The 26607-nt window shown below is 41.1% G+C and overlaps 2 protein-coding genes across 2 annotated transcripts in view; one reads left to right on the top strand and one right to left on the bottom strand.

The window, feature by feature from the left end:
* mcama (melanoma cell adhesion molecule a) overlaps nt 1-8105 on the top strand; it is a 59578-nt gene extending 51473 nt beyond the window's left edge. Inside the window, exons 16-18 of the mRNA XM_056396865.1 lie at nt 3880-4009; nt 4650-4767; nt 5510-8105. Coding sequence (XP_056252840.1) covers nt 3880-4009; nt 4650-4767; nt 5510-5512 — 251 coding nt within the window. The 3' untranslated portion in view covers nt 5513-8105. The remainder of the gene's footprint in view (nt 1-3879; nt 4010-4649; nt 4768-5509) is intronic.
* Nucleotides 8106-8937: 832 nt separating this feature from the next.
* On the bottom strand, nt 8938-26029 carry LOC130182184 (E3 ubiquitin-protein ligase CBL-like). Its single transcript, XM_056396864.1, has 15 exons — nt 25396-26029; nt 23203-23450; nt 21221-21367; nt 20707-20863; nt 19521-19642; nt 19190-19327; nt 18393-18480; nt 17972-18103; nt 16999-17208; nt 16606-16722; nt 15968-16257; nt 15229-15396; nt 14339-14445; nt 13763-13948; nt 8938-13474 (listed from the first exon to the last, which is right to left on the bottom strand). Exons 1-15 carry the CDS (start codon nt 25537-25539, stop codon nt 13113-13115), a joined length of 2616 nt encoding a protein of 871 aa, XP_056252839.1. The 5' UTR covers nt 25540-26029; the 3' UTR covers nt 8938-13112.
* Between the last annotated feature and the right edge of the window lie 578 nt (nt 26030-26607).

The following is a 26607-nucleotide window of genomic DNA, read 5'->3' as shown; positions in this document are numbered from 1 at the left end:
CACAAAACAGTGACTCACATTTACTGACTTTTCCAGACAGTCTCGTGTTTTATAGTGGATTTTTACATACCAGGAAAAACTGCAGTTAAGTATGGAGAGGGGCATTATTATGAGGCAATTTTCTGACTTTATCTGAGCCGTCACTTCATACCCTTAAAATCTTCACTAGCCTGCAGGGAATACAATGGGCACCCGTAAAAAAACAAAACAAAAAAACAATGTGAAGTACATTTAGAGCAGAGTGTTCCTCTCAGGAAATAAATATTTGCTTGCTTCTCTAATTATTCACTGAGAATATCTTTAAGGAGTCACACAGTCAGTTTGAGTGGAATAAAAACACGGGTACAGTCCCTCAGAGCAGAGAGTTTCTACACACACTCAACCAGAAGTGGAAGAAGATCTACTTTAATAGTAAATGACATCACTGTGTTGTGACACTGAGAACCAGAAAAAGCGCTGCGCTGTCTGTTTCTCAGATTTTGTGACTTCAGTTCATGCAGAGCTGATCTTGATAATTCAAAACATAATAGTATCACTTGTAGGTGAAGGCTAAAAATAATTTCTGCCCCAACTGATAGTAAATTTATGAGTAAATGTATATGGTTTTATATAACTTCTATGATAAACTGGGACTCAGATCCCAGACTTCTTCTTCCAGTGGGAGCAGCATCCCCCACTCTGCCAGAAACTCAAGAATTAATTAAAAGATGGTAAAAGCTTTAAAAGAGGAGCTTGACTCGGTCTTTGTGTCTTCTCTGTGAGGTTTCACTCCAGTTGTACATTTAGTCCAGGCAGAGGGAGACTGAGTCTGAGCAGGAAAAGCTTTTACTTTTCCTTTATTACATAAAAGATCTGCAAGAAAAACAAATAAATTACTCCATAAAGCACCTCTGTCAAGTTTGGAGAAATCTTGGATCATCATCTTGGTGGGTTGTGGCCAGAAATCCATTTGTATCATTTAATTATGAAGTCTTAAAACAGGAGGCAAGCTTAATGCAGTGATCTTAATGTTGATAATATTATGCCTAATGTTACACTATAGGCCTTTTCTTTCTATAGTTTGAGACATTTTGAGGCATCTTGCAGTAGGAAAAGCACAGTTGTAAATAATGAAATGAATGATGGCAGAGTTATGCTGCGGGCTCACTGCCACACTGTGTCTCACTGGGACACTTGAACTGAGCAGAGCCATCGTTAATGTTATTAGCAACACCTGTGTTTTTTTTCCTACCGTGACAGAAAGTCTGCTGTGAAACAGTCCTGTTAAAACTAGATTTAAATTGTTGCAGTATCAATGGACGATACATACGTACTATATTTTACCCTTCTGTATTTTGTACCTGTTTACCACACTATTCAGATACTCGGTGACAAACTGGTTCAGAAGAGGAAACGGTAATATTTGTTATGTGAAACCTCCAAGAGAAACAAAATTCGAGAGTGAAAACAATGATGTACTGTATTTCTTCTGTTCCACCTCTCTGCTCACGTCTTTGTCTCCTGATTTGAAATTTCTAATCTAAATGTAAAATGAGCTCCCAGCTGCACCAAACGACCGGATTGCCTCTTAATTACTCAAATCCACAGGCTTTTCAAAACTTTACTGCAACAATTATGAGCTTAGGGATGAGAAATTTACATTTTTGTGTGATTTCTTTTTTATATATATATTATATTATATTAATGGCCAAAATATTCAGTTCTGTTGTTTTTTCTGTGTTTTTGTTTTTTTTTGTTTTTTTCCAGCAAAATATTCACCAAACAAACTCACATGGTTAGGAGGGTTAATGAGGAAAGTTCATCTCAGGTGTTGCGTGATCACGCCATGGAGAGATGGAACAGTCGGGGAAACTTTTATGTTGGCGAATTAAAACAATGTGTCTCATGACTTCTGATTTTTTTTTTTTTTCTGTGCTAGTAGTAGTACACTGATTTTCTTCTCATTCTTTCATCATCATCATCTTGGACACGCTCCTTTTGCGAATCTGGAAACACTGACGTTAGTTTAACAGCAGTGAACGGGCACAATTGACCAATAGCGGCCCAGTGTTTTGTTTGCACTTTGGTTACGATGGAATCGCTTGTTTACAGCTTTACTTTCTGCTGTGTTGGTTGTGGCAGTCTTGATCTTGGTGTGTCATGAATACAGTTGTGTATTATTACAAACAACTAGCAAATACATGTCTTCCTGTGTATTTAGAGAAGCTTTGCACAGGATGCACCGACTGAAATTACAAAATAAAATCACAATGCGATGCAAAAGTTTGGACCTCTGGACAAAGGACGTGTTTAAAACTTTGTTTTTAGTCAAAACAAGTAAATGCAACCCCTGCAGCAAACAAATGTTAATGCACAAAAGTTTGGGCACCTTACTAAGTCAGTACTTAGTAACACCCCCCCCCCCCCCCCCCCCCCTTTGCCAACTGTTAGGTATGGGGGTGGAAATATTCTGCCTTGGGGCTGTGTGGCAGCCGGTGGCACAGGAGCCGCTGCACGGATAGAGGCAAGAATGGATTCCACTAAATATCAGCAAATTGTGGATGCAAATGTCCTGCATGGGGGGAGGGGGGGTTACTGACTTAGTACTGTTTTAATTAGTAGCTGCATAATCGCTTTCAACCGGCAGTACCACTGAATAGCACCAGAGTAGCGCTCCATCCTGAGGGCAAGGAAGACATTCAGAACCAGCTAGAAGAATAGTTTGTCCCTGCTCCACAAGTAGTAATGTAAAATTTAGTGTTTGTTACTTTACACCTGCCCAACACAGATTGTTTTTCCACTAAGTATATTTTAATGATATTAGATGTTAAGTGAGAAAAGTTAATTAAAAATATTAGACAATTAGACTACGAAGAGGAATACAACTTCCCAGTCCCTATAAGAATATTAGACGAGGCTTGAAATGATAAATTGAGCAAAAATTTTAGTTTTTCTTTTGAATTGAGCCTCTAAAACAAACGTATCCAGCTAATTATAAAGTTAAAGTGAAGCTTTTTCACGATCTGGATGGATAATGTGATCTATGTAAGGTCAGTTATGAAGGCTTAAGGTCACAGATGCTGAGAGAAATAAATCACACTTTTGTGCGCTGCAGCATCCTGTCACTTTAATAACGCTGAAATGTAACGCACATAATTTCACGCTCTGCTAATTATTTCTTATGCATGAGGAAATGGACTTTGTTAAATAAGCCGCTTAAGAGACAATTTGGTTGAAGTGGTGTAATTTGAAGGTGAGGAATTGACCTTTTCTTTATTTTAAAAAGGGCACTTCAGCAATCTAGTATTGCTGTGCTGTAAAGTAGGGGAGACGTGCCAGAGACAAAGAGCTTGGAAAGTGTGAGTCAAGTTACAGAGACTCCTACACGTCCTATAACAGCATGTTTTTTATCAGACTCTGTGTGCGAGGGAAAAAACATCGCAGATCTTTCAAATTCACACCCCCAGTTTGTATCACAGGCTTTGTGTTATACCATTAATCTCAAGCTGAGAGACACAGAAGACTTTATACAACGGTCGCAACTGTTTTCACCGGCGGAGTAGTTCTCCACAGGAATAGTCAACTGACTTTTATGTGTAAAATTGGTGAAGTAAAAAATACACAGAATCCAGCCTGTTTCCCCTCAGACCTTCGTCCAGAAGTTGATGCTCAGATGTGACTTGGTTTTTTTTGTGGAGAGTCATGATCTTAGTAGTTTTATTTGGCTGCTCAACAGTCAAGCCAAGGCTCTACCTACTGTCACTGTCGTTCGTGGCGGCCACAATCAGCTCTAAACATCACTGCTGTCAAACTGTGAGATGAGAAGTATTGCCTGGAATGCAACGAAACTAACGCGCGCTTGTCTCGCCGTCTCCGTTCTGTCTGTGTGTGTTTGTGTAGCTGAGGGCAGTGGAGTCATCATAGTGGTGATCATACTGTGTCTGCTGCTGCTGGCCATCCTCGGAAGTGTTCTCTACTTCCTTCATAAGAAGGGAAAGATCCCCTGTGGACGCTCGGGGAAGCAGGAGATGTGAGTACTGTCTCTTCTAAATCTGTCTATAATGTCTGCAGAACCACACAACACTTTTTGATGTGTTGAACATGTGTCGTCTGTGAAGGCAAAGCCGGATATATCTTATTTCTCTGCACTGGACGGCGTCGTAGGTTATTTGCATTCTGTCTCATGTCGTCCGGTTTCAACCTTTATCCGTTTGCCTCTCTCCTCTCTGTGCTCACATACGCACAACATTAAGACTACGTGTTAACCAGCAGTCACCTACAAGCTGCTGCTAAAATCCTGATTTAATTGTCTGACGACATCACCGCACAGAGCTAGAGATGAAAGCTGTGCTTCGATTTTATCACTGAGTGAAAATTAGAAGCTCAACGCTCTCACCTGTTCAATATCTGGGAACCAAATTTTGATGATTTACATTGTTATTTAATATCTTAAATAGTGTTAGGCTACTGATTTTCCTAAAAAAAATAAGCTTGGCCTTAGTTCTCATCACTTGGAAACAGACTCCAGACCCTCGTCAGTAAAATGAGGCCCGAACTCACCCGACTACACAGCGGAGAGCCTCGGGGTGGGTCAGGTCTGTTCCTCAGAACCGAGCGCACCTGTGAAGTCCTCCGTTGCCTACTGTTGTTTCTGTTGTTTCTGTTGACAGTACCAAAGAGAAGACCACCAAAGATGACATTGTTGTGGAGATGAAGAGCAACACAAAGAATGAGGAAGCCGTCCTGCTAAAGGCCGTCAACGGAGACAAAAAGGGCCCCAGCGACAAGGTAACTATTGTGGTGGATGAATAGTGTCATTATTTCACAATGGGAAAAAAAAAAAAACAGGACTCAAAAGACCTGCTAGTGTCCCCTAGAGGCTGCCGTATCCACTACGTCCCACAACAATCGTCATACACCCACCTTTACGCTTCTTTTGTTTTTAGTAGTGAAGCTACAGTGTAAAGTTTGTCCTGAGGGAGGCGCTAGAGGTAAACAGTGTGCTCAGTTACAGCCACTTCACCGCCACTACGCAGACGCCACTTCAGTTGAATATGTGGTGTATTTGGGATAATATTAGTTAATATTAATAATTTAAGTGGTTTTTTAAGGGGTTTTCCCATCAATTATTTAATGGTTATAAATAAACCTGCAACAACTGCCAACATGCAGAAAACAAACTGATGACATGAGCATGTCTGGACCTGATTTAGATTCACAGGAGCACCAACAGAGTGTTTGAGGCTCGAAGAGACACTTTCATGTTTTTCAATATTATCTCCAGTGTCTTAATGTTTCCTGCTTGGCTGTTAAATGTGGCTAAAATGACGGCTAGTAGCAGCCACACAGCAGAATGAATATGAGAATTAAAAGGACCTGGGGCATGACGATATATACAGTTTGGTCGTCTCTCGTTGGAGAGGTTGTTTTCAGCGTGTCGACACACATCTACACACAAATCTACAAAAATGCAGCTAAAATATTGTGTAGAAGTTTGCGTTGCGCTGACGTCCTCCTCTGTCTCCCTCAGTAAAGTCCGCGGCGGTTCTGCAGTGACGTCGTGCAGCAGGAGGCAGGTCACATGAAGTCAGTGTGTGTGTGTGTGTGTGTTGGAGCAGAGGAGGCGCCCACTGATCTGTGACCTGCAGGGTAACACCCACCCCACTGTCCGGACATTCCCCCATCATGCTTTGTTCTCAGCAGTATTCAGTAGATTTAGATAGCAACACACAACCACATCCATGCTCACCTTATACAAACACACACACACACACACACACACACACACACACACACACACACAGACACAGACACAGGTATGTATGTACAGATGTGTATTTCCTTTCAGGTGAATGTTTGCTTCCTGAAACATTCAGTTCCTCCACTTGTTTTGTACTATTTCCTCCAACTATGTTCAACTCTTGGCTGTTGTTCAGTGTGTGTATGACGTCGTCTCGTACGCAGCGTCAACTCTTGTTTTTGTTTTTTATGAAAGTGTATATATTATATATATTTTGTTATTTAAGATATTTTGGCACTCAGATTTTCAGTTCTTGGTAGCGTCTGGGTCATGTGCATGTTGATCCGTGTTCATGGGTCCAGGTGAGTTTCAGGACGGGACATGACGTCAGAGACCAAAACACTAGCTGCTCCTCTGCGGCAGCTCACAGTCACACTGAGGGAAGGCTCATCGGTGTGTTTGCTTCAGTTTGACTATTGATTGACTCCAATATTTGTAGAAATTAATGTTGAAATCTGAGACATTTCCTCAAGCAACAGTGTCTTGTTTTTTTTGCGGGAAAAGTGAAACCATCAGGAGACACTAAAGCTTGAAAGGCAAGAAACCCACAACAGTAATAACATCTATAAACACTGTCAATCACACACTGGCTGCCTTTCTTTTGCAAACTACTGTCAAGCCCTTGTACTGTTTGTAAATACATGTAGTGTACAGACCTGTTAGTGGTGGCCTTGGACTGTTACTGAAGGTGAAAAGGTCAAAGGTTAGTGATCTGCTGTGCCTGTTTTGAGAATGCATCATACACTGAATTTTTGTTTTTGTTTGTTTCTTTGGTTTGCTCTGTGTGTTTTCTTTGTTTCCACTAAGAGGTAGTTGAGCCTGAAGACGTGTTTCAGTGTTATGCATGTTTAAGCCTTTTACTACACACAACAATCATTACAGTTTCTACAATCATTTCTTTCTATTCAGGCCGTCGCTGGTTTTTGTTTCCAGTTTGAGAATCAACAGACTGACACTGGAAACTTGCTTGAATTTGATAATCCATCACTGAGTTTTCTGTTCAGTTACAATGTTATGCCATGATAATGCAGTTTTTACCGCAGATTGATTAGAAAGATCTGCTCTGCATTACCACGAATCTCTATCATGAAACACTGATGGATGACTGACCTCCACAGCAAGTTTCATTGTTGTTTCTTTTAAAGATTGAAACTAATGTAGAGCTGTGGAAGGTAGGAACACATATAATGTCAATCAACAGCTCCATTTTGTATTATAACTAAATTTGAGTCATAGAGCTAAGAGTGTGGAGGGTGGGCAGTTAGAAAATCCAGGTCATTACGCAACACTTGCTGCTGTTTTGAAGGTGTTTTGAAAATCTTCAAACCATCTGGATCAAAATAGGATCAAACAAGTCCAAAAATAACAAACTTTCCTGAAGTGAAAAGTTGTATTATCAGTTGCATTTTTCTGTTCTCATTGTACATTCATTTATACAAGATATTTCCACATTATTTCTTTTTTTTTATTTTTTCCAAATCCAGACGGGTCAAAGAGTCTCTGTGGATTCTTGAAATCCCCTTAGAAGAGCAATACGTGTTTTTGAAATGACAAATTAGCAAAAAGCCAAGTTTGGGCTTTTAAAAGATCATCAGAGATTTGTTTCAGCAAAGCGGTTGTTTATCTCTGACTCAACAGTAATAATGGCTGAGAGGCACAAAGGGTGCTCAGCTACAGCATGTTCAGCAAAGAGGTTCATCTCCCTGATTTTTTTTTTATTTTTATAGTAAATCGGCTGAAACGTGAACGAACACTGGTGTGCTGCTTCAGGCCCGTGTTGTGAATATGACGTACTGATCGCTCACTGTTTAGGTTATTGTGAAAAGGTTTTTGACTTTTTGTTGCCGAGCGCCACATTGCCCCGATGACTTGCAACATTAACAAAGTAGTGACATGTTTTCTGGTAATCTTTGTTTTTTGTTTTCCTCCACTGAGTTGAGATGTTAAAGTTGTAGAAATATCCAGGTTCAGGACGTCCTCAGGCAAGAAATGAGATGCTGTCATTGCGGTTTAGAAGAGCTGCACAAAGCCATAACACCAACCGCCTCATGCGTGCAGGCTGGTATTTCTGATTTGATCTAGACAGTAAATCTGCACCTCGTCTTCTCAGTTTAACTTTAAATATGACATTCTTTGTTTGTGGTTCTGGATTTTTCATCAGTGGGAAAAAAAAAAAAGTTTTAAAGTAAACATTGCAGTCATGTTTTTTTTTTTTCTAAATGTGTGTAAATTAAGTACTGTACATGTGATCCTTTAATGCTTGCGTTTTTTTTTTATATTTTTTGCAAGAAAATAATGCCAAATAAAAATGTTTCATTTAAAGAGACTGTTTTTTTTTCTATTTTTTTGATTTGTTTTTATTTATTTTTTGCAGCGGTATGAAAGAAGTTGGATTATAATCACTGTTTGGCTTTTCTTATGCCCGAGGGGCTCACCATGAACCAGAACAACAGCCACTTCAGTGTGCTCTGTGTTCGCGCGGCGCAGTCCCACAGTGAGGAGACAGGAAGGAGCGCTGCCTCCAAACCGCTGTCAACACGAGCTGGAAATGACTCCAGCAGTAGCTCAGATTTCCAGCTGGAGCGTGGAGGAAGGAAGGACAGAAAACACAGCTCACATCTGCAACGAATTCAGGCACCGCAATCTCCGAGCTGCCCGTCTCACTGCAAAACAAATCAGCCATTCCTCTGTTCATTTAGCATGAAGGGTACAACTCCAGGTGAAGACGATGCTAGCCTCTTGAGATGAAGGAGAATAGTTGTATAAAATGCTATATAATTATACTTTTAGCCTTTACTGATGACGCTGACATCTGAAAATGCACCGTTTATTTTATTTATCCTTAGGTAAGTATTGATCACACTGCACGCCTTCTAAAGAGGACGCTTACTGATGCACTGAGACCAAGTACTAGAAATGAATACTAAAAATATACCTACACCCATCCCTTACCGTAGTTGGTGCATGGTCCTCAGCGTCACTAATTTTATAATCGTTTATCGTCAAAATAAGACTTATTGACTATTAATAAACTTTACCACAGGACATTACTACAGGTGCATGTATGTTAATGTTAATATCTTTGGACTTTTGCAGATGAGGTGAAGACAGTGAATTAGAACCATAAGTCATTACGAACAAACCACATTGATCAAATGTTAAAGAAAATACTGTTTAATTAAAAATCTTAATGGCTTAGGCATGAAAACATGGCAACACAATGAATGCTGAGGATATTAAAAAGACAATAAATAAAATCATATTTACACAGGCAATAACGAAGCCATGAAGACAACTTTTTAGTAGGCAAGTTCCTGTTGAAAAGGCTAGTTAACATGATTATACCACATAAATCATTAACCAGTGACTCTGAGGGGAAATGTTTGTGTGTGTGTGTGTACACTGTATGTGTGTGTGTTGTGTGAGCCAGCAGAGCCTCTGGCAGTGATGTCAGCCTCAAGTGTATCCTCACACAGCGGCACTTTGATGGTCAAGAGTTAGTCCCTGTTAGTGTTCAAACGCTGAGATCAAGAGAGCACAAAGCCAAAGGACTGACGACACATCCTCTGGATATCAAAACGAGCTGAGGGGGGCAACATGAAGGGGCAGCTTGCTGCTTTGAAATGCTTTTGGTCTGGGGCAATTAAAGCTGTAAGATTTCTATGGACAGCAAGACAGAAAAGTGAGAGGCCAGACTCGCCAACCTCAGCCTCGGTCTGCAGGGATGTGATCAATCTACACTTCACTGTTCCAACATGGTTTGAGCTGTTGCTCATTTTACTGCATTTCCTTTTTGTTTTACATCAATGTATCTGAAGTACTTTAATGACATTAGGCAGACTTCTCTGTAACTAAATCACTTTTTTTTCTCCTTTGTTAAATGCGCTGCACCACCCTGACAATGATCTGATTACAGATATTTAGAAACTGTTGCTATAACATAGTTTGTCCACAAGGGTGCACTATGTTTTCAATGTTCTAAAAAGTTTGATCACAATTTTTTATCAACCGAATTTATGGGAAACGTCCGTAATAACTATATTTATTTAACCCTCAAATATTTTTGATTGGACTGTAATTATCGGTTTTTGATACCTCCTGTGATTCTGTCGAATGGCCCCATGTTTAGAACCAACTCCAAACTCCTAATATTTTGTTACTGGAAGAGACAAAACACTGTCAGGAATGAATGAAATGAAGCCGTGTAGATTTCTACTTCATTTAAGCAGTAAATGTGGAGTTAAGTATTTTGGTTTCTCTGCTGTCATGTGCAGGTTGTGATTGACAGAAGGCACATTTACTGTGTGTGTTTTACTGCAGAAATCATGTGACCACTGCAGATCTATTTTGGAAGAGAAAAAGGAGAAATTGCACCCATAGTCAAACAGGAAACATCAGACATGTTTTCCTGTGAAAGTGGAAACGAGAAGCTCAGCCCCGTCTTGTATCTGGTTGTGTTCCTATATGTGCACATTACTAAGGAACAGCCTTCTTTTACAGTGAATGGAGCTTCTCTTACTACACATTTGTATTCTGCACTGATGTGGCCCTGCACTCAGATCAGATGAATGAGACTCCCTGCTTTGATGACTCTGACATCTTTTCATCTTTGCTCTAAATGTGCCTGTGGTTGGGTTAATATACAAGCCCTCGTGTAGATGACATCAAAAGCCCTCTGATAGGCTGATGTATCATCAAGGTAAAGGTGTGGTGCCTGTTGGTCCACTGGAAACTAATCTAAACGCCTGAGTGAAGTCCACCACGTCAGAACTAACCCTATCCCAAGCATTTAGTTTACTGTTCATTTGGATATTTAGTCAGAGAATGGATGTGAATGAAGCACTTGATGACTCTGAATGGAGGACTCGAGACTCGGACCGGTCCTGATCCAACTCAAACTCATTTCATCACTCAGCAGGTGATTAAATTATTTACAGAAAGACTGTTGATGATACGCTCTCACTAAATGGTCGGCAATCTCTTTAGCAACTTTTAAGGTGGAAAAAAAACTACTAAACTAGCAGTTCTGTGAGGCTGTACTTACTGCTAACGTCATTATGCTAACACGCTCACAATAACAAGCCCAATGTTTAATGTGAAAATTACTGGACACAAAGTAGAGCTGAGGCTGATGGGAGTGTCATTAGTTTTGCAGGTATTTGTACAGTTAAACTTACTACAGTACAAACTTAAGCTGCAGGTGGCGCTAAAGGTCAGAGGATCAACAAAGTCAGTAGAATTCATCCTCTGGGGACCATGAATGTTTGCATCAAATTTCATAGCAATTCATCAAACTCATCAAAATAGTTGTTGAGATATTTCAGTCTGGACCGACCAGCTGACATTACTGTTGCTACAGCAACAAAACTCTGTCAGAAACAAGAGCATAATTTGATAGTCTGATCATTTCCTCGATTATTCATTTTATCTATAAAATGTCCATAAAAAAATGCCTGTTATAATCTCCTAAAGCCCACGCTGACGTCTTCAAAGACGAATAAATAAAGCAACTACACAACTGAAAAGCTGAAACTATGGAATGTGATAATACTGATATTTTTGCTCAATAGAAACTGTCTTGAATAATGAATCGATTATCAAAATGGCTGCAGATTACTTTTCTGCCGATCTACTAATCGATTAATCATCTAATCATGTGATCTTAAACTGAATCGAGGGTTTGGGCACCAACCAGCGAACATGTATCTTCGACATTCGCCCTGTAACGACTTTCACGAGCTGCTGAGTGACTGAAATGTAATACGTCTGATCATTGTAACCGAATCTGAAGAGTGTGAAATCAGAAGGAAGTTGATGATGTTTGTGGGGAAAAAAGTGCAAAACGGTTTTAAAAGTATGAAATATAACAAGTTATGTGGTAAATCTAATGCGAGTAAGGAAACAAAAAGCAAGAAAATTGAATCACTGGAATGTTTCTGTAAGAAGGTGTCATGAGTCCACAACACTGCCAACATTATTACATCATCCCTATGTGTCCTTTCAGCATCGGTTCATTCATCAGTACATACAACCCCGGCTTAATGCTGAGTACCTGAGTCCACGCGACATCACACCACCTTCAGTCTTTTTGCTTTAGAGCTCAGTGTAAATCCCTTCAATTTGATTTTTCACTAAACCCAGTGAAGCTGTTCTGGGTTGAAACGTGGGTTCATAAACATGTAAGAGGAAATCTAACAGTTCATGTTAAAGTCTTTTCACTTTTTTTTAGTAAGAAACTATATGAGTATACATAAGCTTTTGACTAAATAAATCAGCCTTCAGTGACAGGCCACCTCCGCAGGCGGCAGGAAACCAGGGAATTAAATGAAAGAATGAACTTCTCAAAAAATTCTGCCATTGTTAGTACCACACACAGCACAACACGTTATGAGAGTACTTAAACATTAAACTTGTTATTTCATTATAGAACCATCATTGATCCGGGAGCTGCGAGGAGATATGGAGTCGTGTTCAACTTGTCGAATAACCATCGAAAACGGAGCGAGCCACAGTGACGCGTACGACATGAAGCCCTGCAATACTGCACTGCAACTGAACATTCACATTCTTCAGCATGAGCACATGCACGCACGCACACACACACACACACTCACACACACGCACACACACGCCACGGAGTTAATCACTAAATTTCCGACCGAACTCGTGTCGCTACATATTCGTACGCCACAATTTTGCCCAAGAAGCTTGTAAAGCACCAAACTGAACGGCTGCCTGCAGCGGGACACTGAGTCAAACACACAGCGATGCCTCGACTGTTCAACAACACGTAGCTTAATGAGAGAAGGTACTCAGACTGAGGAGGGGAGGGGGGCGCTGCCACAGCACGAGTCGACCTCAGCAAAGTACAGCGGGGGGGTCAAAGCTTCGCTACAGAGAGCTCACCTTCAAGGCTTTGACTCTCCGTGAATGCTGCGTTCAGGTCGTATCAGATCTGCTGTGTGCCTCTACGACTGAGCTGCTCCTTCAAACAAACTAAAAGTTCGAGATTCTGAGGTTTCAATGTCGACTACTTGGCAATGTCATTACAATAGCCCAGGTTAATCAAAATTATATATTTTCATCTTAAAATTCCTTTTAGAAAAGCAAAAAAAGGACTTTTTGTGGGTAGTTCAAGGATTAAAAACTTGATGTAGCCGTTGTTATCTTGTTCGTCTTCTGATACGACGTGAACGCAGCATTGCTCCTCTGAGTAAAACCTTTTGGCAAGTACTTGTGGCTCTGCAGGAAAGTGCTTGGTAAATGCTATCCATGATAATGGCACAGAGTGGAGACAGAGACGAGACCGAGAGGATGAGCGTCACTGGAGCGACTATGTGGCGATGTGCGCCGTGGAGGGGATGGAGACGAACTCGCGCAGGATGTTCTTTGCCGTCTCCAGGTTGTTCTGGGCGATCATCAGGGCTTTCTGGATGTCCTGGATGGAGTAGCCTTGGGACATCAGGCATTCAATCTCCCCATTGAGGGCCAGGTTCCCAGGGCCCGCGGGAGGAGGAGGAGGAGCAGGAGGAGGAGGGGAAGAGGCCGAGGCAGAGGAGGAGGCACCAGGGAGGTCTGGCAGCGGAGCAGAATATTCACGGTTTACAGGCCGAGGCCGTCGGTCGGAGTTGGCTCGCCGGGGGAGAGGTTTCGGGGGACGGGAGACAGGGGGGTCAATAACTGGTGCAAACGTACCTGGAAACACAGTTAAGCAGATGAGTTAGTTACCATGAGAACTGAGTTAGATTTAAGCAAATGAGGGGAATACAGAGGCTTTTGATTTTTGTTGGTTAGTTGGTTGCACTACGGGCCTGTACAGGTTTCATACCCGTTTACTACGAGCTACGAGCTCCACCTGGTAAACAGCATGATTGAGGGGCTTGCACTACACAGAGTCTTTATAGTGCAAATCTGGGACTAGTTGCATTTTAGCCCAAGACAGAAGATTATTTTTAAAGCATGAAAACTTGTAGAAATACATACTTGTTTCTACTGCACCATCCAGGCTGAGGCTGCTGAAGGCAGCTGAGGGACCGCTGACGTCCGACAGGGTTCTTCTGGTGGGGGCCGGAGGGACGATCGGTCTGGGACAGTCGTACTCGTAAACATCCTCCACACCGCTCTCCTCGTTATTGTCCTGGGAGTCCACGGCCGAACGTTGAGGGAGGTCTGAAAAACAAGCACAGCAATGATGAGCGCCTGTTGTTAATAATACAACACACAGATCACGTACGGCGAGTGACCAGAGAAAAGAAAACTGTACGATGTGAAACCATATCTATGAAGTAAACAATACCTTGCTTGAAATGTTCAGTTCATGTTGACACTGCATCTATACTTTAACACATCACTTATTACATTTTTCTAAAGGAACACCGTTCTTCTTTCTCTATATGAAATAAATTCAAAATAATGAGGTTATCTCCTCTTAATGTGTGACAGTAAATAATCAGTAATAGTGAATTAATGTATTTGAGTCCTTGTGTTAGGGGCTCAGTGCCAGGCTCATACTGGTGCAAGAATAAAAAAGAAGAAGAAGAGATTTTGGTGTGTTGTTACCCAGATCTGAGGTCTGTGCTGTCTCAGATGAACCAGCCTGGGCCTGGATGTTACACATGGACTCGTAGACCTGGGGGTCCTCAGAGTCACTCTCAGCCGCCTCTCCGCTGGGACAAAGAGACAAAGAGAGAGAGAAAAACATTTCTGTTACGAGAGCCACAGTATTATTAGTTATTCAAGCAAAAAGTCTGTCAAGCAAAAATTAATTTTCAATCACGTCTGAAGTCATATTATCAATATATGAGTAAGAACATTGTACGATTAAGGAAACATTTCAGTTGCAACAAAACAGTAAATATTTAGTATATTGAATAAAACTCCTTTCTGCTTATAATATGAGCAACACTGCTTCACCTCCTCTGATAATATAACTTGAGAAATTCGTTTTTCCCAGTCGGCCTCAGAAATATCCGATTTTAGGATCACAACATCATCACACACCAGAAGTTTTTCTATTCATTCTCGCTGCGGTGTGTGGATTCTGCTCCTGTGTTTTGGACTCTGTCATCATTTCATCAAAGAGAAATTCTTCTCTGGCACTGCTTCTGCCTCATCTGCTTTGAAATACTTACTCAAGGGGGTTGAAAATAGCGAATAAGTAGAGAGCGAGACGCTTGTTGGTTTGAGAACGGGGCATCCCTGGACAAACAAAACTGAAGCTCCAGAGCGCCCTGGTGGACATAAAAATTACTGCTCCAGATACATTATTGCAGCATTTAGTCCAGAGTCCTGCGACCACTCTTCATATAGGCTCACCCGGCCCCTTCTCAGCAACACCTGTGCACCTGCTTATCCATGCACTTATGAACAAAATCAGCAGTAGAAGACATTTTGGATGCGGCAGAACAGGAAACTGGCAGCATGAATGTGCAGCTGGCAGATGTGTTTACCTGATGTCATTGTGTTGGTTTGCCTGGGCCGGTGGTGGAGGCACCAAGGAGCCTGTTATTACCCAGGGAGCACCAGTGGCTGGAAGAGAAGTGGGGCTCATGTACTCGTTCTCCTCGCAGTCTGACGACGGCCTCTCCCCACTCATCACCGCTGAGGCTGGCAGAGACCTGATAGAAACCACAAAGCATGATGGGATAGTCTCAGCTTTTTATTCTTTTGTAGTTAATAAATCAGATTCATTTACAAGAATCTGAGGACAGAGAACTTTAAACGGCCGAACAGATTTTTATAGACACTGGTACGATTTGATGTGAACGTAATCTTTATGAATTTTATTTGTGAACAAAATTTTGTGTTGTTTGTTGGATTCCATATCATTTCTGTTCTTTGCCCCTGAGCAGATAATAAAATTAGCAATACTGTATATATTTTTTGATATAAGATAGGACGAAAATATTTTCAGGCAATTTCCTTGTGTTTTTTTGCTTCTAACTTGCAGTTGTGCCAGTTGGGTGAAGGTGGCTGTCTGTGAGAGTGAGGCTGGTTAAGGAGGTTCTCTCTAATGGACCAAAAGTCATTTTCCCTATTCCCTCTTTGTGTAGTGACGGTATCCAAATTCTGTCATCATGATAGCATAACTTTAAATCATCCATTTATAGCCGTTCACTCTTCCTCAGTTCTTGTCCCATGATGTTCCTGTCTATCCCCTGCACCTCACAGCAGCAGAGCTCTCCATACCTTGCAGCCAGACAGTAGACGGCGTTGGTGGCTGACTGGGGTTTGCTTCCCTCTCCGCTGGCGTCGTTGCTCTGAGGGGCGGAGGACAGGGCTGAGGGGGCCTTGGTTGCAGGACGTGGCACCATGTAGTTGGAAGCCCAGGCGGGCTGGTCGGGGGTGCAGGGCAGGGGTCTCCTCTGGACTCTGGAGTCCTGGCCGACCAGGGAGGGGCGCTCCGGAGGGGGAGGAGGGGGGAGCTCTCTCAGGGCTGGAGGGAGAGGTAGAGGCTTGTCTCTGTGAGTGGCTGCCATCTGGAGAGAAGGTGGGAGGGGATGGTGATGTTATTATCCAGCAGAGATGTGAAGACACACACACACACACACGCACACACACACAGACACACACACACACACCTCCTTGGATTGAATTAGTAAGGCAGGCAGTAGAACAGAGGTTTTGGTGAGCGGGCTTCACCATTTACCTTTATGTTACATGCACACAGTTGATGATTACCAACATGTACCAACATTTAGCAAGGAACTTGACTTCCTCATTCATGTGTGCTTACATGAGGTACATTTGAAAGAATGTGTGATATCTTAAAGGGTTGTGGGAAATGGAAGAGCGCTGTCAACACACTCACATACACACACTCTTACCTTGGCTGTGGCTCCCTGGCCCAGTGCACTGTGGGAGCTGGAGGGTCTCTGCTGCAAGAGGTCCAGTCTGGGGGGCACTGGAGGCAGCTGAGACACTGGAGATGGTGGACGCTCAACCTGCACACACACGCACACACACACACACACACACACACACACACATACACTTAGAGATGTTGCATGAAACCGGCAGTGACATTTCAATTTTGGTACTATAATCTAAACTAATAGAATAAAGACAGTTCTATAACAGGTAATTGAGTCAGCAGAGACTAAAATGATCCCACGTGGATTCTTGGGACTAAATCTAATCAGGTGAGTATCTGTCGGGTTGATGTTTGTGTACTTTGTGTACCTCCTGACATATTAACCATTTTTATGTGCTCCTCTTACCTTGGTGCAGGCCAGCCTACTCATGACAAGGTGCTGGTCCTCCAGGCGATCATCTTCTTCCTCATCATTCCCAGCAGCTTCTGCTCTGCTGGACCCCTGGAAACCAGCGAAGGAAGCCCCGCTGGCCTTCGGGTGGAAAGGGTCCACCACGATGGGCTCTGTGCCTTTAATCTCACATCGGCAAAATGGGCAGCCCTGACCCTCCGACTCCTGATATGTACACACACGGGAGCAGAGAGAAAAAGAGCAGTGAGTAAGATTAAGAGTAACAGCTACATAGGCTTTAAATTCTGTTAGTATATAACAGGCCTACTGCTACATTATGATGTTGCACTTATGGCAATAATGCTATGGAAATGGACTTTATCATGTAAATCCACAGTCAACACAAGGTAAATTCAGCATAATGTACATCCCAAAGAACATGTCCCATCAGTACAAAACTAAACAATCATTTTTTCATGATATGCATGTTAACTAAAGAAGTCATTAGGGAAATTCAGCATTTTCTGTATACCTTTCAAATGAAAAGCCTCTGAGGATCAGGTGAGATTATGCTCTTTGAGCAGCTAGAAGGCTTTTATTGTGAAGCATAAGTGCAGGAAGTGTTGAGTTTCATTGACTGTAACTTAAAAATGGCAAAGGAAAACCTTAAAGTGTCTTACTAAAATATGAGGAAGTATAAAACAGAAGAAATTCTAATGAAATGTTATACAATATGTAATGTAATATAAACTTGTTTCAAACTGCCTGGTTTTCTCTGCAGCTGAGGAAAATGAAGGCCAGAACAGATAAGTAATATTAGGAGCCAATATTCATTTTCAGTAAATGTGAATATTTTAGTACAAAAAGCCTGAATCCAATCAAAGCTGAATTTAAATAAATGTTTACACAAGCAAGGAAAAGAAAGACAGACTTCACTTCCGACAAACCAGTGTGATTAAACTTCATGGAGTGTAGTAGACAGCCTCACCTGCCAGGCAGTCAGACAGGAGGTGCACATCAGGTGCCTGCAGGGCTCGATCTTCACATCCTTGTCGTTCTCTGCACAGATCTTACAAAGCTGGAAAGTGGAGCCCATCTCACAGTACAGCTCATACTGCTCCTACAGGGACGAAGGAGGAGGAGGAAGAAGAGGAGACACGGGCTGTTTATATGGAAGATTGTAGTCATTAACACTCACTGGCCATGTCATGGTTTTATTCAAATTTACTCAGAATTTATCATTTATTTTTTTGCTTCTATCGGCCAGTACCATGGTCTACATATCACAGCATAACATGGTGGCTCTAAATTGCCTAATGCACCTTTTGCAGTGTGACTATTGCACATATTTGCTTTCGCACAGGAACAAGAAATTGGTTGACTGGGTTTCACATGAGAAACAGACAAACCTGAGTAACTTTGATGTGGTCCTGTGGAGAAGGTTCACACAGCCCCGTTAGGTCTGGGTTCTGAGCACGGCCATCTGGGAACAGATAGCTGGAGAAAAACCACATACATTAAACACACACACCTATCCACACACAGCTCAGTATCATATAAAATTAACAACTTATTCGTAAAATCAAAACAATTAGTTGAAAGTCGATAAAAAAAAAACAAGTGTTTGGGATAATTCCCTGTGCGTAAGACCCTTTCACAATCCCCTGCTCTTAAATTTAGTCCACTGGAGTGAAACTGTAGAGCAGAAGTGACGTGTCTGTAATCAATACAAATCATATAAACAATGTAGTCACAAATTTGAAAGATGGCTTCAGCGCACACTTAGTTATTGAACAGATTGCAGCTGTGACTCTGACTTTCTGTCCTTATTGTGCCAAGTTATTACAGAGCTTTAATAACTTCCAGTCTTGATTCTCTATAAGTTTGTTATTTGGGTTCAATTCATCAATGAAAATAAATGTTTGGTTTTTTTTTTCCAGGAAATAGAAACATGTTTAAAAAGATACACTTAATAAACAAACTGCTGCTGGTTTGTGTGTAAAGAACAGGCCCTTTCAGTTTCTTGTCCCCTGTTATTAACACAGTGAAACACAATGACATTCCCTCAATATGCTGATTAAAAATTCTGCAGTGGTTACAGCAATCTCTAATCTTTTCTACCCCCTCCATAAAGCAGGGGTTAGAAAATACTATACCCCAAAATATATAAATTGGTGCTTTGATACTGTGTTGCAGTGGGACTCACAATCCCTCTCTGTATCCATCAATGAGGGCTTGGAAAAGTGGTTTGTTATGGGGGATGGTCTGCAGGATGTTCCCATCAGCTGTCACGTAGCCGATTGCCCACTGGCCCAGCCGGGTGCAGCTCAGCCTGAAGATGTAACTGAAAGAAAGACAGCATTGAACACAGTCAGCGTTCAATTGCAATAACATGTTCAATGCAGTTGGGAATCAGACTGTTGGATTCATCCAAAAGAGTTTCATTTCTGTAGTTCCATGTATTTCTGGACCACGCGGAATAATGGTTAAAAGGATTTTTTTTTTTTAAGTGTTCAAAGTGCTCGTCCGTGTCTCACCTGCCAGGTTTGTGGATGAACCTGTGCAGTCGAGCCTTGACCTCGTCATAGGTTAAGAAGGCCATATAACCAGGGTGTGTGACTGCCAGACTGTTCCAGTTCCTTAGAAGAGACGACCATGGCTACAAAACACATGAACACAAATAAAAACGTTCATGATATGGAAAACACTTGTTTTTTGTTCAGCTTTACTGCCCAAAAACATATTTTAAAATATCCAGGAAGGAATCTAATTCTTTCATCAAGTCTCACTGTTAAGTTTTTATTTCATTTGATCGTCTTTAAGCCATAAAAAAAAGAGTTTCTGATAGCTACTAGCACTACAGAGCAACGCTTTTATGAGTGGGTCACTACGCGTAAAGACATTCTCGTGGATGCACATGCACGCACAAGCCTTCAGGTGACACATTACACATTCCTTCCAATGCTTCCACATTATTCCACTGATGAACAAGTAGTGGTGGCATGCCAAGAAACGCAGCAAAGTGCCAACAAAGACAGGAAAGAAGTACAAGCAATAAAAACACAGATGTAACAAAGCCGATTTTAACAATAACACTGTAACTCTAAATGTAAACATGACTTTTGTTTACAAGAAAATTTAACACAACCTTTAATTTAGTCACGTTAATGATAAATAATTAAAGGTTACTACTGAGCCTATAAAAATTAAGAGGTGCAGGCAACAAAGGCTTCCTTCAGTTAGCTTGAACTCAAAACTTAAACATGCCCAAATAACAGGATCACATTACACAGAGCTGCAGATACAAGACACAGATTTTGCTCAAATCCAAACTTCGGCAGCACAGCAGCTTTCAAGCTTGATGAAAATGAAAATGTCCTGACTTTCTGTTTCCACACAGAGTACATCTTGTCTACTTCTGTATCCACACAGCAGAGATTTGAGGTGGACTCACTGAAAGACTGATGATCGAAACTGATACTCTTGTGTCAAAACCAAATGTATGTTATGTCTGAGATGTCAGACCACAGCTACAATTGCACACTGCATCCTTTTTTTATTGTCATGTCATTCTTAATTTACATTGAGGTTTTATGAAGAATTCATGAAGGTAGAGTTCAGACTTGTGAATTCTACATAAATAAACCTGCCTTGTATTGAATTAAAGCATGGACTTGTGGATACCTTAACATCCCCAAAACACTCTACCGTGATGAGCCTTACCTGGAAGAGCCTGGTGAAGATGTCAAACTCAAAGACTGAGATGTAGTCGTTGCAGGTGAGGTCGATGGTGGACTTCAGGGCCATGGCCTCCAGGCCTGAGCTGATGGGGTGAAACTCGTGGAGAGCCTGACGAAATGTCCTCCATGGCACAATGGTCCTTCAAGAGTGGGGTCACAGAAGTAACAGGTTTTATATGAACCTAACCCGTCACCGTGGTTTGATTACCATCATGATCACAATCTCAAAACCTAAAGCTCAGACAGCAACTTATTAAACAGAATAACTGTGAAAGGCGGGCTTTAACAGAGTCACGCAGACAGAATCAAACATACAAACTTGCTAAATTAGTTCTAATCAAGAAACTACAGATGCAAATTTGCATAGTTAATGCATTATTAACACTCACTTTTGATAGTTTCAGACAGAAGTTTACAAGCACAAATAAATAACACAAACTCGTGATATTAACTTTTAAAATACCAAACTAAATTAGTTTGATAGAGTTGAAACTCACTTGTCCCCAAATGACCTCCTCCAAAATTCAGCAGCATCAGCTTTGGTGATCCTGAAGTTGTCGCCCTGAAACAGGCCATTGGGGAAGATGGCTCTCAGCTCTGCCAGCATGTGACTGAAGATCAGAGACAGCTTGGTAAGGTTTCGCCTGAGTGAGAGGAGAGGAGAGAGAGAAGGAAAAACAGAAACAAATACAAGTTAGTACAGGACATTATCAGATTAAGTTTTAATCACTTCAAGTCAGAAAGATTACAGTTATTTAACAAACATGTGTGTATGTGCTTATCCATTATCAAACAAATGACACTATTTACAGTGTAGATCTTAATAATTCCTCCAAATGCTTTTAGTCAACCACAACCATTCTGTACTTCAACACACAGAGATGCTGTTAAACCGTTTATATGAGGATGGTAATGTTAAAACCTTCCCTACTTTAAAATCTGAATCAGACTTTCCACTTTTAAATATCTTCTATGGTTTTCGTGATTCATTTACCTATAGTAAGCTGAAAAACTTGACCACATTCTTGAACGTTTTCTGCCTTTTTTCTGTTTTATAGCACTGTAAACTTAATATATTTGGGTTTTCGGCTGTTGGTCAGAAAACATGAGATTTGAAGTTGGCACATAGTTTGGACCCTGGGATACTGGGATGGAGATTTTCTGTAAATTTGCAGACAAAGACATGAATCAAGAAAATAACCAGCATATAAATCGATAGGAAAAATAAGCGTTAGTTGCGGCCCTTCACAGCTTTTACTATTGACCTTTACCAATCCGCTGGCCTTGCATTTTTAGCTGCTAATTTGAGACTTCTACATTCTGTTAAGCACTGAACCACTATTTTTCAGCTACAGAAAACCCACTCTTTTCTAGTTTCAAAAACACATTCAGAAGGATGGAGTAGCATGATTACACTTGTGGTATACTGTAGCCCTAAAGCACAGTGTGCAACAAAGGTCCTATGCTGATGGACTTTTGATTTAGCACATAATCTAGCTAATCCAATACAGTTTAAAAAATCCTAAATATAAACTACATTATATATATATGTATAAAATAGCCCCAACAACAATCATACAATCACACAGTTGTTGATGCACAAAATTTATGTAGAAACGCTTGATAAAGATCAGCTTGCTTCAGAGGAAGGATGAACTTTCGCTTAGTAATGGCTTTCTGAGAAACAGAGGAAGTGGATGTGATTGCGACAGTTTAATCACACCCTTATCATACAGTCGAGTGATTTTGCATCAGATTGCACATCTGGTCCACTTTCGCCAAACGTCATGAGTTACACTTCACGGAAAATACAAAAATGGTGTGTGGAAAAACTTTTTAGCAACTTTACATAGACATGTGGCATCACAAGAAATATGACAGAGCAGCGTCTGTCTGTTTCTTTCCTTAGATGTAGTGGTTAAAGCCCAAGCCTGTACTATAATTACACCAATAGGTCACTGCCAACCTAATGTTGGACTAATAGAATAACTGCTGTTCAAAAACTAGGCCATGGCGATCTAAATGAGTTACTCTGACACGTTTCTAAAATCTGTTTCTCACAGTGTCATGGAAATAAAACAGTAGCACAGACAAAAAGGACAGAGGACTCACACAGAGTTGTTTGGAAAAGGTTTGCCTCTACCTTGTAATAACAACGGACTAGATACATACGAAGGTTTTGACTCAGTGTTTAGATGAGACCACCTATTCTCAATCAATAATATGTGCAACTCTGTTCTCTAAAGACATAGTAAATTAATGATTAGACCAAACACTTATAACACAGTCAGCAAGAGCTAATTTGTGTAGTATCCTACAATAATGATCTTGAGGGTTTATTTCTCAATCTGTAACACCTCTGTCAGTGACCCAAACAATTCCCCCGCTTCAAAGCTTCTTTTCTTTGCCACATCCTGATGTAACAGCCTGTTTACCCCCCCTCAAGGATGGATGACATTTCATCAGGACATAAGCTTACCTGGGCTGGGAGTTCTCCTCATACATCCTCTCCTTGGCCTCCTTAAAAAGGCTCATCGTCTGCTTAGTCTTGTTGGTCAAGTTCTCCATGACCACGCGAAAATACTCGTTTTCCCCAAGGATCTCCATTTTGCCCTCGTACCGGGACAGGATGGTGCGTAGGTGCTGGTAGGTGTCCGGAAGCAGGTCCAGGATGTAGGGTGGGCTGTTCTTCAATGCCACCTTGGGGTTCTGGCACAAACGCACCACCTGGACAGGGAATACAATGGCCCTTTGAGACTCATCTAACATGCAAACAGCATAACAACAACCTTTGAGAATCTGGCCCCCTGGTCTGTAGTTATGGAGAACTCTTGATCAATAGATATCACCATCTGTAAAGGATCATTTAGGTCTATTAGAACTTGGGTCTAATTTCCTTAGTATTGATTTCTATCACTTATGATGACATGACACTCACTAAAGTAATTGCTGGGATCTGGGAACACAGCAACACAAGCTGTAGGTCAAAACTGGAACATGAACTGGGTCAGTAAACTGTGATGACTCTTTACAATAGACAGTTTGGCAAATCTTTTTACCACTTTATCATTTTACCACTTTACTACAAGAGATTATCTGACTGCTTGTGATCCCTGCCTAATCTGACTTTGTTATAGTGATATTGCCATATTCCCACAGCTCAGCACTTAACTTCATCTTATGATTTTTTTTTGAGAATGGATGAGAATGATGCTCAGTGCTTGGAAAACAAAACTCAAGTTGTAATAGACTGGATTTGTCCTGCAAGACCCAGCACTAGAGGGACAAAAATAAGAGTAGTGCTTGTGCAGTAATATTGCTGGCTGTAACATGAATGAGAGCATTTAAAATACCAACATATCGATTCTGTCTGCTTTCAAAGTTCTTCAAACATCGTGACATGAGGCGCGTAAACACTAACCTGAACGCTCAATTTAGCAGTTTCTTTTAGCATTTTACTTTCTGCCTGGCCAATAAAAAACAGGAACAATGATGGTTTGTGGGGGTGGGGTGGGGTGGGGGGGTGTTTACAGCTCTGTGCAGACTGCGTACTTTTTAATGTTTGCTTTTGTTCATAACGTGACACTTTACAGCAAATCTATTGCATACTTTTGATATCAATATGCAACAATTTGAAAAATGTATGCAAAAGGCACATAAAGTACTTGAAGCAGTGTTCAACACAACCATTTATTCCACTCTTATACATTACATCGGATAAAACCACTCACTAAAAACCTCCAACATAAACCTGATATCACCATACAGTTCCACTGCCAGGCAATAATCACTATTACCATATTATCACAGTCCTTAGAGGAAACATAAAGTTTAAACCAGGTATAAAAAGTTTTAAAAACAGCAAAAGGGATCACGCCTTGCCATGTGACATGATGACACATCATACTGTAGGTGAAATGAGGCAGCACAGCCACGTCTTTGCACAGCGCAGGCATGCAATGTTACACCGTACTGTCTTTTATCGCATGCTGTCTCTCCTCTATAATCCAGCCCTCCTGAATTAATCTCTTGTGAACTCTTGTCTCTTAATCTCTCTCTACTTTCTTCTCCTCTGTCTCACACAGTTAGGATTGTGTTTAAGATAAACTAAAGTGACAATCAGCAAAGGATATACTGTGAAAAAAAAAAACAAAGCTTCGTCCCACACAACACACACAGAGCTCCCTTTTGATATAATACCAATTATAGCGTGTTCTCTCAGGGATATCTATGAGCCCTTTAAAGTCCATGGCAAATGATCAACAGATTACTGCCACAGTGACCCAATTCTCTATAATTTATCCCAATTGGATATTGGATCAGGGACACTATTGCACTTCAGTACTTCTGTTGTACTTATTTGTTTGGGATTAAATGTTCCCATACAGATTACATACATCTCCACGAGTCTATTTGCCAATTTGAATGTCAAGATACCTTTCTGTGTGGATGTGTGAAACTAAATCTGATACTATGTCAGTTTCACAGTAGGTTAAGGTAAAATATGTCTATAACTAATATAAAAGTCCAGGTCTAAAATGGTCATGTCCAAACAATTTCTGACGGTAATGATCATGAAAAGGAGGGACGTGGCAGTGAATACTCACAATTTCGGTCCCATGTTATAAATGTTTATAACGATTTCTTTTTACTCTAAGAACATTGTCAATACCTTATCCATGAGTTTCCAACATTTCTCCACCATTTTCTTATCGACCACAGCAGGTTGGTGAGGCTGGATAGGCTGCTGGTGGGGCTGAAAGGCGTCCTTCATCAAGCCGATGAGACCGGCGCCCCTCCTCGGATTTCCGGCCATTAAATCGGTCGGCGACCGGGGGTTAGCCCCGGGGCTTAGGCTGACAACCAGGAATTATTCTTGACACGTTTTTCGGCAAAACACCCCGCTACTTATGCTCTATACTTAACATCGGTAATAATTTGTCATGCAGAGACTGTCCTAGAGCAGAACAAAAAAGGCTGTGTGTACACTGTACGCGACGCAGCTAGCTAACGAGCTACATTTGAAAAACCTCTCTGTGTGATTCCGTCGCCAAATACAAGCTTAAGACATAGTCGTTATGTTGTTGTGTCTGCTGTCAGACAGTTAGCTATCTCTTCCTGGCGTCGGCAAGTCAAAGCCCCCCTGAGATATCAACCCGGCTTATTATAGACTCGGGGTGTTAATAAGCCACATAGAGCGATCAACAAACAGGTTGTGCAGCAGTTTCAGCCAACGACAAGCCAGCAGCTAGAGTAAACAAGGATGTCCGGCCGCAACCTTCAAAATAAAGGTATGGCTTGTGAACAAGCAAACCTGTGATAGGAAAATGCGACAAACTACTTGTCGATCAGGTCTGTGTAGGAGTGGTGTATGCAAATATTTAATTTTTTTACTAAGATAAAAAATAGCAATAGTATAAAGGAGAGAAAAAAAATACATGATAAAACAGAGTAAGATGGTTTCAAAAGTAAATGTATATTCAAGGAGAATGGCCTTTTTCTGGGTGTTATTACTTATATATTATACCGGATTTATTATTGATGCATTCACGTGTAAGCAGCATTTTAATGTTGTAGCTAGAGGAGGTGAAGCTAATTTTAACAAAAAGAAATACTGAGTAATCCAGGAACAAGTCTCCCCAATGAACCTGAAGATATTGACCAGAAAACTATTTATTAATTATTTGGATTTTTCATTTGTTATTTGTTCAGTTAACCTTCAGTAATACTTTCCATATAAAGAAATAAAAATCAGGAGGAGAAATATTTTTATTTAGCAGACTAGGTAAACTGGTGGCTCTAAACTGTTTGTGGGTGTGAGGATAGTAGTCTGTTAACAATGTCGTGACATCAGTGGAAAGCAGCTGCATCCTGGGAGGTGCAT

Source organism: Seriola aureovittata, chromosome 15 (assembly GCF_021018895.1).
Source record: "Seriola aureovittata isolate HTS-2021-v1 ecotype China chromosome 15, ASM2101889v1, whole genome shotgun sequence".
NCBI classification, from domain to species: Eukaryota; Metazoa; Chordata; class Actinopteri; order Carangiformes; family Carangidae; genus Seriola; species Seriola aureovittata.
This window is presented reverse-complemented; position numbering and strand designations above follow the sequence as displayed.